Source organism: Phasianus colchicus, chromosome 6 (assembly GCF_987193195.1).
Source record: "Phasianus colchicus chromosome 6, bPhaCol1.hap1.1, whole genome shotgun sequence".
In the NCBI taxonomy this organism is placed as follows: Eukaryota; Metazoa; Chordata; class Aves; order Galliformes; family Phasianidae; genus Phasianus; species Phasianus colchicus.
The window spans coordinates 19,050,758-19,064,617 of record NC_143441.1 but is presented as its reverse complement, the minus strand read 5'-3'; the positions used below and the strand labels follow the sequence as shown (position 1 = coordinate 19,064,617).

At 33.7% G+C, this 13,860-nt stretch overlaps 1 protein-coding gene across 5 annotated transcripts in view; it reads right to left on the bottom strand.

Annotated features, from left to right (window-relative positions):
* The window catches only part of TBC1D5 (TBC1 domain family member 5), a 299,398-nt gene that overhangs the window by 122,893 nt on the left and 162,645 nt on the right, over positions 1 to 13,860 (bottom strand). For all 5 annotated transcript variants that reach the window (XM_090142592.1, XM_090142593.1, XM_090142594.1 and 2 more), the window contains 5 exons: positions 13,378 to 13,486; positions 11,508 to 11,597; positions 11,340 to 11,411; positions 9,224 to 9,291; positions 5,217 to 5,319 (listed from right to left, as the gene is read on the bottom strand). In XM_090142592.1, the coding sequence (XP_089998718.1) occupies positions 5,217 to 5,319; positions 9,224 to 9,291; positions 11,340 to 11,411; positions 11,508 to 11,597; positions 13,378 to 13,486 (442 nt within the window). The remainder of the gene's footprint in view (positions 1 to 5,216; positions 5,320 to 9,223; positions 9,292 to 11,339; positions 11,412 to 11,507; positions 11,598 to 13,377; positions 13,487 to 13,860) is intronic.

The following is a 13,860-nucleotide window of genomic DNA, read 5'->3' as shown; positions in this document are numbered from 1 at the left end:
CATCAAGCAGTCAGTAAACCAGGTGCAGGTGAACTAAAAACATGACCATTTATTTTCTTTTTTTAAAAAAAAAAGGTTTTATATGCAATGATTTTTATTTTAAATTCTGATTAAATACAAGTGTTTATTCTGCTAAAATATGAGAAAACAAGTTATTCTCCCTTTTTCTAACACAACAGATAACAAATTGGCAATGGTAGGCAACCCTGCACCTGGCAATTTGCTCCAAGATCTATATTCATAAATATAAATTTTATTTATGTTAATTATAATAATGATGTATAGTACAAAGATCTGCAATAAGGACAAATTACAAAAATTTATAATTGTGCTTTACTTGATAATGTTCCAAAACCAGCACAGCGGTAGAAGAGATTAGGGCAGCTATTTGGGTAATTAAAAAATTAAAATTCCATTGCTATGGACATGAAAAACAAAGTCTTTTTCACCTTTTTTTAAATATGGCATTTAAAAAGTCATTATGTTAATATTAAAAATAAGCTCATTATTAAAGCAATGTATAGGAGATCTGGAACTGTTCCATTACAGACCTGTATTTATGTACACAAAGCATTACTCAGATGGCTGTGAGGCTTTGGAACACGTTGCCCAGAGAAGCTGTGGCTTCCCCATTCCTGGAGGCATGCAATCCTCCAAAATCCTGTACATTGTCTGGAACTTTTGGAATTCTGAAACTGGCTATTCCTCTACTTGCTATGGTCTTCGTTTGTGCCTCTACCACAGTCAGAATCTTAACAGATCTCACTTTTTTGGTTTGTTGGGATTCTCTGGGCACTATCTTTGGATATTATTAAGATCTCAGTTAAAGAGCTTATGATTTGAATTCTAGGAATACTCTCCCAACAGGTCTCAGCTGTAGAATTGTGATTTGACATGTAGCATTTAAAGCCAGCATCATACATATTAGGCAGATCCGGTACCACAAAAATACCCTTTGACTTTTATTGGAAATATTGGAGATTTTCCTTAAGCTGTTCAAACTGAGCTGAGAGAAGAGGGCTCAGACAGATGTGGAAGACAGTTGTCTATCACATCAATTCATCTATCTCTACTGCATCTAGTGAATCTCACTTGTTCGTAGGAGGAAATTCCAATATTTGGCAGTAATGAGGGAAAAAAGAGGTGGTGGTGGTGATGCAAATATCTTTGTGTGCTGTCAGCTGAAACCCTGGGAAATTTTCCATTTCTTAGGACTGACACTGCTCAAATGGCCTCAATTGTAGGGCTGCCACAAAAGCCACTAGGCAAAGCTAAAATCAGCAAGTCTACTGAAGACTGAAGTTTTTCTTTCCCTTCTGATTTCTGAATCTTCAAAAGATGAAGGCTAAATAGAAATTCAACTGAAACAAAACAAACAAACAAACAAAAAAAGGTGAAATCCAAGATTCTCATGTAGCCACTGGATTTCGGGAGCTGATATAAAAAATTCCCTAACACAACAATATAGTTAAAATAACAAATTGAGAGCTTTGCATTTCTGAAAGTCTTATGGTGGTACCAAGAAAGAAATAGAAGAGACAAGGAGATAGGTCCACAATTAAAAGATAAATAGAAATGGCAAAAATACTTAAATAAACTGTCGATAACATGAGCTGTACTTCCACACATATTCACAGACCTCAGATAATTAACAGCTCCCCGTCTACTCTTTTATTCACCTTCACGTACTAACATGAAATAAGAGAAATGGAAATGCCAAAAACTTGACTATCTAATAAAACTATCACCTAAGCTGTAAACACAGAAGTAGAAGAAAAAGAAAGAGGACATAAAATAAGAATTAGTTATAAAAGATAAAAGCACATCATACATTCTTCCAACATAATAATGTATCAACTATATAATAAAGCAGAATCCTAATGTGGCTGCCCACATACAGCAAAAACAAAACAAACAGATGATGAAATATCAGGATTTCAAAAAGATACCTCTGATCTTTCAGTTACAAGAATACTTCAAATGTTTAGAGATTTTTAACTTGGCAAGAAAAGCCACCAATGTAATATGCATATACATATTTTTTTCAATGCTGCATTTTACTAAAACTCTTTAGTGTTAATAAATAAGTTGACAGAGCTCAGATAATTTTATGACACTTCCCAGCTGCAACAAAATATTGATTTCATAATGCAGTCTATGGTTTAGAAAGAAAACCAGAAATACAGCACTTCTACTATGAAAAGTGAATCAATGTATTTCAAAATTATATTGGCTTCTCTAAGGTTAATCAAATCATGAGTGAATAATGGTCAGCCTAATGATTTAGCTTAATCGTCCTGATTTCTTTTCAGAGTAGCTATGACCAGAATTTTGGCACCAGTCTTACATAAGAGTGTTAATAGTAAGTTTTACTCATTCTCAAGTACAGTATACTGTTCTCTTTAAATGTTGTATTTACAGCTGCTATTTAAAAATTCAATGATCCCAGTGATGATTCTGTCTTTAAAATCTCTAATACAGTTTCCCAACATTCTGTTCTATTCGACTAGGGACACAAATGCCTCTTCCTCCTCAAATAAAATTCTGGTCCATGCTGGTCAAAAAACCACAAAGCCTACTACAAAGACAACTTTCATGCATATATGCATATTAAGCAAACACTGATTCTTCTAAGAATATATACTGGTGCTATGTATTTATTTCTATAAAATATTGTAAATTTTAGGTCTCTTTATAGGAATGCAAATTCTCTAGGAACTAGAACTTTCTCCAAATATTTTGAAGAGAAGCAGATGTTAACAGAAATAAGTTATCATTTATTGTCAAGTGTCATAATGATGATAGCAAATATAGCTCTTGCATGTGGTCATACAAGTGCAGGAGAACAACAGGACCAGTCCTGTGATGGGTACTGAATACAAAGATAAAATTCAGAATTTGGGCTTTGCATTCTGGCTACTGCAGGGAAAGCATTTTGGAAGAGATCCTTTACTGATGACCTTTTGTTATCTTCAAGAAAATACACAATGCTTTGATTTAATTAACCTCATCATAGTAAGTAAATGGTAAAAACAATCAAGCAAACTGGTAGGACAGGAAGGCTGACTACTGCATAGATATTTGATAAAACAGAAAAAGATATATCCTGTTACCACCACACATTCAGTTTACTACTAGCTAATTCTTAGAAGGCTACTAATGATCATAAAATAAATGACATCTCAAAGAGAAGAACTTCTGGACAAAAAAGCAGGATTGTTACCAATAGCCTGTAAAAGAAAGGGCCTTTTAGAATGAAGAAAGAAAAAAAGAAAGCACATGATAAAAGTGACATATTCATAAAAAGAGGAAAATCACAATCATTTGCTATTTTGTGGACTTGGCACAGCACCATAAGACTTGGATGATAAAATGAATCACTTCAGAGATAATAAATACACCATTTTTCATAATCCAAATTTATTTCATTTTATGCGCTTTAAAAATGGTGAAGTGTAGTTGTCCTGTAGCAAAACCTTCCTGAAATTACCGCATTACTGATGCAACAAACACCAGTTGAAAACAGAGGTAAAGAAGTTTTCTTTGTCAACAGCCTGTAGGCTCACAAAATTGAACCTGTTCTTTTATCTGCCTATGTTCATTTAGCCCACCAAGCAGTCTTTATTAAAGCTGAGACATCAGGCAGTCAAAGTTCATTAATACCATTTATATAATCTCTGCAGTTTCAATTAACTCAGCAAGACATTCTACTACATGATAACAGTCTCATTAATTCAATAAAATCCCATAACTATTAACAATATGGTCTATGTTAAACGGGGTGTCACCTAGTAGAAAATAATAGCTTTAACAGCTTGTGATGAAACTCAGGGCTTTCTTTTTTTAAAATTTGATCTGGCTAAATATTCCATCCTCATGTAGAAAGGTATTATTTCTTGGTGAGGAATCAAGAGGACTTTAAATATGAACAGAGGGTAATTAAGTCCTTTTAAGTCATATCAAAGAGTAAAATAATACTTCTTGTTCAATAAATGATAGACTACATTAGCGAGGATGTGTTCTTCCATTTTCCCATCATCAGTACTCTGGCCTATATTCACTAGAAAGAGGAGGCTGACTCCAGCTGAAATATTTCCTGTAGCAGTGCCCTTCAAAACACAGTTCACTGATCTTATTTTTCTTATTATTATGTATGACTTTTCCTTGCTCGCAGTCTGTCAAACATAAAAAGTAACTGGTTCATGGAGATTTTACATGTTTGATAACTATATATTTGATTTTTGATGTAAGTAACTGTTCCTTCAATTCACACGTGTAGGTCATGTCATGAACCACAACAAATTTCCTGGCTATGGACAGGATGGTCAGAGACCATGCCTGAGAGCATATAGTGTGTTATAAAAATCTTCACATTTACTTAAGATTTTGTCCTACCTAAAGCTTGCTGTTCTACAGTTTAGCCTTTGTCCATGCACACAGTATCCCTCAGTTTGACAGTCCATACTCTCCCCACAGTTAATAGCCTGAGGAAACAAATACAAATATACTTACATCTATAATTTTGCATATTGGTCTTGCTACATTAATTTAGTATCAAGCTCATATTCATTTCCAAACGTTCAGAAGAAACATTAAATTTCTTCTCATCCCATCTGGATGTATATTCAGTGAAGTTTTAAAGGCTACCTTCACCATTTTGACAAAAATGCTGCAAGCAGTATCTTGTGGCAATGCCATAAAAGTGGTATGTGTCAGCACCCTTCTTCAGTCAATAGACATTTATCAGCTGCACTGCATTTGGTTGCTGCATGGTTATCTTTTATTTATCATAGCACTATCACTTTCAGGAAGAACTTAAAATACTAGATAAAAAAAAGTAGTAAATTTTCAGAAGTCCCTTATTAGTTTTTTGTTTGTTTGTTTGTTTATTCAGTGCCATTTTTAATGCTGCTGCATATCAAGAAAGCTTGTTTTTATTCTTTTTGTTTTACCAGCATTGAAGTAGACGATGTTGTTTATAAAGGATTTTGAAGTTAGATGACTAAGAAACCTTAAAGAAAACAATTTGAGGGACTGCCTTGTGAGGAAAAAGCATATGTTATTCAATGTTACTTTTCCTACTGTACAGCTGACAAGCAGCTCTTTGATTACTATAGCATTAGGATACAACTTCAGATACAACAGAACTACATTATTGTCAAACCATACAGAAAATGTTGAGTAAATGAATGCCACCTGTACTATATTTTCATTACCTGTTTATAGAGCAACTGCTCATTTTCTCTGGCATAGCAGAACAGAACATCTGTAAGAATTTTCCTCACATTCTCTTGCTGGAAATACTGCATTTCAGGAAAACTGAAAATGAAAAAATACAACAACAGTAAACAATATAGCCCAGAAAATCTCAGCCACTGGTGTTCCACAAATATTTTTAGGTAAGAGAGAAGTAAGACATCTCTCCTGTCTGTTTTCCCATCTCTAAATTGTGGGTGCTGCTGGAATATGAATACTTGGAAGGACTTATTTCATTTGTTTTTCAACTAAATTTCTGACCAGTGTTCTTTAATATACATCAGTTTATTACACGATGATATCAGTGGTTATATTCAAATGCACAATGTTTTTCATCATTTTGAAAACTAGAGAGATGCTGGAATGAAATGAAATGGTTTAATTGTCAGCTTTTCTCAAATCACCAATCCACTGAAAACATGAACAACTTGAAGAATTTAATCCAAATAAAACAGTGTCCCCTGTGAGTCCATTCCAAGGTGCCTGGAGGATCAAGATCCTTTGCTCCTCAAATTCCATGTCATGAACACAAGTTGGCTTGAAACAGAATGAAAGGAGACAGAACAAGAGGCAGTGACTGAAGCAAAGATCCAATATGACAAAATGATCCTGAAGCAAAGATCGTGAATGTGTACTGTCAAACGCAATAGACCAGATGGCTCTGGTCCCAGACAGCACAGCATCCCAAAACTAACTTAAGTTAAGCACCAAGATAGTGTTCAACTGGCTGTCAGTCTCACACTACCAAAACTAAAACTTCTGGATGTGTGATCAGAAAAGCCCAACGCCCAAACACCACCTCCCTCCCAAAATTGATTCAGGTAACTGGAAACCTAAGCACCGAAGAACAAATCTCCAGACACTATCACAGCTCATATTTTTTTATATTTTTTTCTTCTATGTTGGGCTGTTAGCTGTAACTGGATCATCAGTCTGTCCTGCAGTTTCAAGAACATGCTCTTCATCAAGATCAATGCTGTGCAGGAGAAGAGTACAAAAGCTACAATATGTTAAAGAAATTCACAGAATTTCCAGTTCTACGCTGGAATAAAATTGAAGAGATTGGGTTCGAAGGAGCATACACATAAAATTCCAATATTTCATGAATATCTGAAAAATTAAAAGCATATTAAACACCAGATTAATAAAATATCTCACACTTGACATGAAAGCTGGCAACCTAATTTTCTTCAGCTCCAAGAAAGCTCCAATATATCTTAGTGGCATCTTTGGTTATGTAACATTATTAGGCATTTCATTGTCTTTAGCAGCTTTCTCTAATAAAATTACAAAAACACTGGATACTCTGGCAGGGTATGAAGTAGTTTTAGTGTGAGGAAAGGGGGAAAAAGCTGATGGGAAAATTCTGTTATTCAGGAAAATGCAAGTTTTTGTAACCTGTAACTGTCCTGAAGCTACTTTCACAAAGCATTCTATTCATTGACTGCTGGAAGCAGGAAAGAAACTGATTATGCAGGATGCACTTTAATGAGTAAGTGCACAAACAAAAGTGTTTCCATGCTTATTGAAGAGGTAACTGGATGGCAAAAATATTTTATAAAGAAAACACCCCAAACCACATCCAACTATGTGGAATAATAGCAAATTAAAAAAAATAAATCTGGAAAGGTAGAATGACAAAAGAAAAGAAAAGGGTAGTTGGAGAAGGGAAAATGGAAGACAATAACGTTAGGATTCAGAATAGACTATTGATATAAAGGTTATAACATTGTCAATTTTAAATTGAAGTCACATGGACTGGAGGTAAGTTTTCTTCAAGAAACATTTGCCTTGCGTGTTTCCAAGGTCTTACAATAAACTTTAGACCAGTTTTATTAAGATTCTTTTAAAGCTTATCACAGAGAAAAAACATAAGCAATTACAACAGATTACACGCAATAAAACTACGAGTTTTAACAAATACTGTGGTCATCTCACAGAGGTAATAACAAGGAAGCACAGAAACAGCTAGAAAGGTGCTTTGAAATCCTTGGATGAAAGATCTGATGCAAGAGCCAAGACACAGAAGACATTATGGTTTGAACACAACATGGAAGTACTGAGAAAGGCATTGGGATGAATAGTGTAACGTTTTCCTGGCACCCGGTGGGGGTAATGGTAGACCAACATTTGGATACTTGTATGCACTTGTACTAATCACATTACTGTAGAGGAAGGACACAGCTGAGACCAAAAAGGTGCATTACAACAGATGGCAATCGACATAATTTAGGGGTTTGAAGAGATTATTTCTGAAGGACTGTTATTCAGTCCTGCCCTATGAGTTTTAGAAAGAGAAGACTAACAAAGAAAACTCAAAAATACACAGAGATATCTGTGAGGATATAGTAATACCAGAGATTGTGACAGAGAGGATAATAAAAAACTCATGAATAAGCTGGCTGAAATATTAATTATGGTAAATGTAAATACAAGAGATCATGAGGGAACTCTTAGTTCAGGACGGATTTTTATGGAGAATGTCATTTTATGATTAAAGCACTGTTTTAGAAATACAGTATCCTCAAGCCAGGCAAACCAAGAATACAACTTTCTATGAATACTAGAATATTACATTTAATTATATCTCTGAGAAAGACAGCACAAGGGAATGGGAATTTTACTAAAATGCTTCACCCTAACTGATAATTAAAAAAAAAAAAAAGAAAAAAAGTGTGTTCAAATCCTTACTTTCTGAAAGTGAAGATCAGTGTGAATTAGTTATTTTTTAAAACATTAGTTTTATTGACTTAGGAGCCCCTTCCACGGGTGTCAGACAAACTTTGATAATGAAGAAACTTTCTGCTATTGTTTCAAGTACAATATTTAATATTAATAAATAATCATTTTGTTGATGACTATTACTCGTATTGCTGTACATTGCTCACTCTACTATTTGCCAGAGAGAGAGCCTGGACTTCGTATATGCATTTTTAAAAATGAAACATACTCTTCACACAACTTTTCATTCTCCAATTACATTTTAGAGATGTATATATTTTAATCTTAGAACATCCTGAACTGTTCCCTTTAACAAACAAAAAATGCCATCTGTGAGACCGTACATGAAAACATATTCAGATTTTAATTATATATCTCATGGCAAAAATGCATTCAAGAGTGGGTCTAGGGACAGACATGTAAAATCTTTGAAAACCAGAGAGCAATGATTTCTTCTGCCTGACTTCGTTTCTGTAAATGAAAACATGTGAGCTTGGGTTTGAACAGACTAAGACTATCACCACTTTTTTCAAGTTGCAATAAAAAGTGTTTGCATACAGTAAAATTTTCTATGGTACCAAAACAGTAATTGAATGTAATTAGATTTAGACATCAGTCAATGCTACAACTCTAAATATAAATGTTTTCAGGAACAGAGTGTTCTATCTGAAGAAAGGTACCGAACAGGAATAACCTAAGGGCCAGGAAGATGGAAAGAAAGACACAGGACAAAAGGCATACGTGACAAATAACAATAGAAAAGTGATAATTAAAATAGAAATGCTTAACTTCTCTATATGAATGACATTTCCCTTACTAATTTCACACTGCTTTTTTATTATTGATTGAATAAGTGTTAAGAATTACAGAAACTCATATGTTCAATCTTTTATCATGATAATAACTTAGTTAAAAGACCTTCCTGTTTCTCTTTCCTTCTCTCTGCTTCACATGAAAAACTCTATTTTAAATTTCATATAGTAATACATTTCCTAATATCTTAATTTAGAAGAGCTTTTCTTCAACGATACCAATAAATCTCCAGGGTTTAATGTTTAACTCAATTTTCTCATTCTTCACTCCAAGAAAGCTGTATTTTTATACATTTAATGTATGTTTCTACACATTCATCTTCAACAATCCTGACATTTACACTATCTTAAGTCAAGAAAACACTATATAATATACCACATAAAAATGCAGAATCTACATTTATATTTAGAAATTTCTTTAAAGATCTACATACGTTCTTGTTACATCTTGTTCAATCATTGCTCGAAGCTCTTTATCCTGGAAAAATTTATTCCAAAGACTCTGAAATAAGGAAAAATAATTATATGAAACAAAGGCTTGTACTAATATATAAGGCTTTGCTTTGTACAACAAAATACTGTACAAATATTAACTAATCAATCCTCACCAATCCCGGAAATGCACATTAATTTTTGGGGGGTAAAAAAGAATGTTAGTGACTTGCCTATGATGTCTTAGAAAGTCAGCTTATATCAGGATAAAAACATGTAAGTTCATGGATCCTACTTCTTTACTTACTGTATTAATTTGGTGGAAGGCTGCAAGTTTGTGAGTTACTTGTAAGAATATATAGTAAAGTGGAGTAAATTCAGACTCACAAGAACCAATCGCTGAACTGAAGAAGGTTCAGCTCACTGTGCTACATTTCTCCTATGAGTATATGAACTCCAATTAGAAGCTGCAATAATTTCCATGCTAAGAAATTGTTTGCAACCAAGCTACTTTGTTTTAGTGGAGGAAAAAATCAAATAAGGAATGTATGATGATTAAATACCTATTATGAAAATGATACCATTCTAATTGTACAAATAGAGCAGAACAAAACTGGCTATTCTAGAAAGGCTCTTATATTTAAAATCAGAATCTTTGAAGCTCACTGTCAACATAAAAATTATTAAATAACAGTCTGAAGCACAGTTACTTTCTTCTGTATCTGTATTTATGATCATTTCCATTATTTCTTTTTTGTTTCTGTGACTTGCTGAGCTAACCTGCAAGGTGTCAGCAAATGATGTTGTATGCCTGAGAAAGTGTATTGTAAATAAAGTCTATCCTATTGTAGAATTGGTAGCTTGGCCATATTGATCTAAGTATAGAAGGAACAAAATCTATAGCAGTCTTTTCATTTAGGTTAGCTCTCAGATAGCAGCAGAAGCAGCATCATTGAATGCAGTATTGTACAAGCAGAGTGGTTACAATACTTCCAGAATTTCTTCCTTCTCTGAAAATGATTGATTGGCTTAAGTTGCACAGAAAGAAAAGGGAAAGTATATCAGTGTTAGCTTGCAGAAGAAAGATAAAATAACAGAAAGTAAAATGTTAGTTAGCATCTATATTTGCATCACAAAATGTGAAGAAAACAAAAATCTTTAAAACTATTATGTATCCTTGACAATATCTTTTTAATTGGACCTAGATCACATTTTGAAACTCTCTTTCCCTCCCCTATCCAAATGGTTCATCAAAAACCAAAATACAAAGGAAACAGAATCTTGATTGCTAAAAAGGACACAAAAGGGTAAAATGTTATGTCACTTCAGAGACTGAAAGGCACTTAGCTCTTTGTCCCTAGGTCTGATTTGTCTTGTAGCTTTGTTTTACAGATTATGTCCCTGACATCTCAACCTTTATTTTCTCTCTTCAAAAGATAATCACGGGCAAAAAGAAGGTTGTGTTACTGAGTATTATCACAAACTACAAGAAGACCACTTTAAATCTTTTGCATGTGATACAACTTTCTGTACAACTGTGTTCAAGAATGGTTTGATGGCATGTACAGTCATACTGGTTGCAGAACCACAAAGGTGCATATGATCAATGCTTCCATGCTTCAGCAAACCTATTCAAATATCTCTCCTTCTGCATTAAATATGAAACAGAGAACTACACAAAATACAAAAAAATATGGGCTTCTGCTTGTGAACAAAGTAGTACTCTCCACCAGAGACCTGTTAAAGTCTTTCTAGGTGTAAATATCTTAAATATTGCCAAACAAATTATTTTAATTGCATTATTTTTTTTTACGAAAACTTGCCCCTCCCACCCCCCCCCCCCCCCCCAAAAAAAAAGAACTTTCAAAAATGGTAAGAAGCTAAAAAAGTGCCATTAGCAGACACATTTGAAGATAGGAGGTATAACATACTGAATATCTTTTCACATCTAATAAAATGGAGTAAAAAAGCAATGTATAAAAATAAAGTTGCCTAAAATTAAACTCTTAGTGAAGTGTCACAACCTTGAAAATACTTTCTGCTTTCTTATTAGAGATGTCAATATGATGATGATGATAATTGTAGCAAATACATCAATAGAACAAAGGGTTAACTTACCCCCTCATCCTGAGAGAGCGGATTGTTGATTATCAGATCTTGCTGTCCTGCTTTTCGAGGGTTTGTAATGTGCTGGATAAGAACAGAAAAAAATTAAATCCTCCTAAGCTATACTACAAGCATTTGTACCTACATGAAATCATGAGAATCTATTTTATAACAACTTACGATTTCTTTTATCTTATTATATGAAGTTCTTAATTCTGAAGTGTTTTTAATCCATTGACTTCTGTCTTGGGGTAGAACCTCCAGAAACAACTATTAACAAAACAAAGTAAAACCAATTAATTTAATCAGTGTAATAAAGCTTTGCATATAAATCCTACCATATAGCATAATCTGAAGAAGGAAGGAAGGACAAATATTCTATAATTAGGGAGAAGGAAGTAAAGACCTATAGAATAATACTGACTTTAGGACTTTCCAGTCAATAAACAAAGAAGTTAGAAACAATTACAGTTCTATTATACAACAGAAATTATTAGACACTGTTGATACCACAAACTAAGTTTGTAAGCTGTAGCAGCTCCAGTAGAGTTGACTATGACTTCCAAGGCAGAAACAAAATGCAAAGAAGGGATAAAAATGAATATATAAATCTTGGAGCTATTTATATAACATTGGGGAGTTGATGTAACATGCCTAAAACCAAGCATGAGTGCTGAGCAGAAACTAACTTCTCAGGGGTAGACTCTGCCTGAGAAACGAGGAAAGGGGAAATCTTAGTCTATATAAAAGAAATACATTCTACAATTCTGTGAGAAACTTAAAAGATTTAATTGTGCAAAAAATCCTTGAGAATATCTACATCTCAGTTCTTTCAGATTTCTGTTTAAATGGGGCTAGAAAGAAACATCTATTGGAAAATGCTATTTAATTGCATATAAAATAAAGCAAAATAAGTGTTTTCTTCATTTTTAAAATATGCTTTCATGTACATATTATAAAGGGTTATGAAGCAGCAAATATTGACCAAAAAAAAACCCCATTCTCAAATTGCTAAAAATATGTATTTCAGAAGTTAATGAAAGCATTGATGGTATCTTCAAAATAAATAATTTAAAAGAAAGTCCTAACCCATATCAGGACACGCACATAAAACCAGTCTAATTTCTAGCAGAAAACCAATCCCTGATTTAATCAGTGAATATTGAGAGACCTGTTCAGGTTTCTGAGTTAAGGCCTTTTAATTTAGAGGTACACGAAGGAACAGACTAATTACAAAAATGCTTGTGGCAAATATTTATCTGTCCTGAAGAAAACATTTTCATTATCTTTAAATTTGTTCAATGCCACATACGTGAAGCTTTTGAAATTTGTTTATTTAATAGACAAAGTGTATTTCAATTTTCTTTTCAAAAGTCAAGATTGAGAAATTCCAAGTGAGGCCATTTTTAAATTATTGATGTTAACACAGAGCAACTCTACTACGAAAAACGTTCTCTGTTATCAAAGCTACATCTGATGCCAGTGCAACACAGCTCTTCTGGACATTATATAGCACCTCAGTGCAACTGTACTTTTTCACCCTGCCTTTCCCAGCAACTATTGAAAAATGTAGTGAGGAACCTCTAAGGATCTTCTGTGTTTCTGCCTTCTCTCTCCAGTCATTACAGGAGGGGTTGGTCCTCATTTTCTCATTTCTCTGGGAAGAAGTTTTAGGAGAAGCATCCAAGTGATTTTAAAGGAGTTCAAATTTCCATACCATGAAACATGAATTCAGATAAACTTCCATTGCATAGTTTAAATGTGCAGATGCTGACAGGAGAAATGGCTGTATTATACTCAATTTGAAACGTAACACCCAACACAAAGATAGTCTTTCCAAGGAATCATTTGCTATCACTCACAATTCAGCTTTAAGGCAACTCAATATGATTAGCAAATGTCCTATGAATTACAAAAACGAGGAGGAAAATACTGGGATGAAGTCTGCTGGAAAATTCATGATTCTTTGCATCAATAATCTTCCAGCGCATCAGGTAATGTGTTGATATATTGCAACCACAAACTGTAAATAAATATTTTCTCTTCTTACCTTCCAGCAAACACTACGGAACCTGCTGCTTCTCAGCTGCCCATTAATCCCCTTCAGCCGTATAGTTGCCAAGTAATTGTTGTTTACAAATAGTTCTTCCCATTCTTTACTGTGTTAAAAAGCAAAAGGAATGAACATTTATGCAAAAAAAGAAAAAAAGAAAAAAAAAAAAGCCACAGCTGATTTAAGGACGATATGACACTACACAATTTTGGATAAGGAGAGGAAAGCAACTCTTTTAAAATGTATATATTTAGTTGTGTACCATTTCTAAACGCATGGCTGTCTTTTTGGACACATTTCTTCTTTGGATTTAATGAATATGTAGATCGCTATAATTATGCCAGCTACTGAAATTCATAATGTCTATGGAGGCTATTCCATTTCCTCTAAAATGTTGGTACTGCAGTTCAGTGAATAAACAAGAAAAATGAATATTAATATAAGCACATTCATGTTTCAGCTCTAGACAAAGAAGTACCT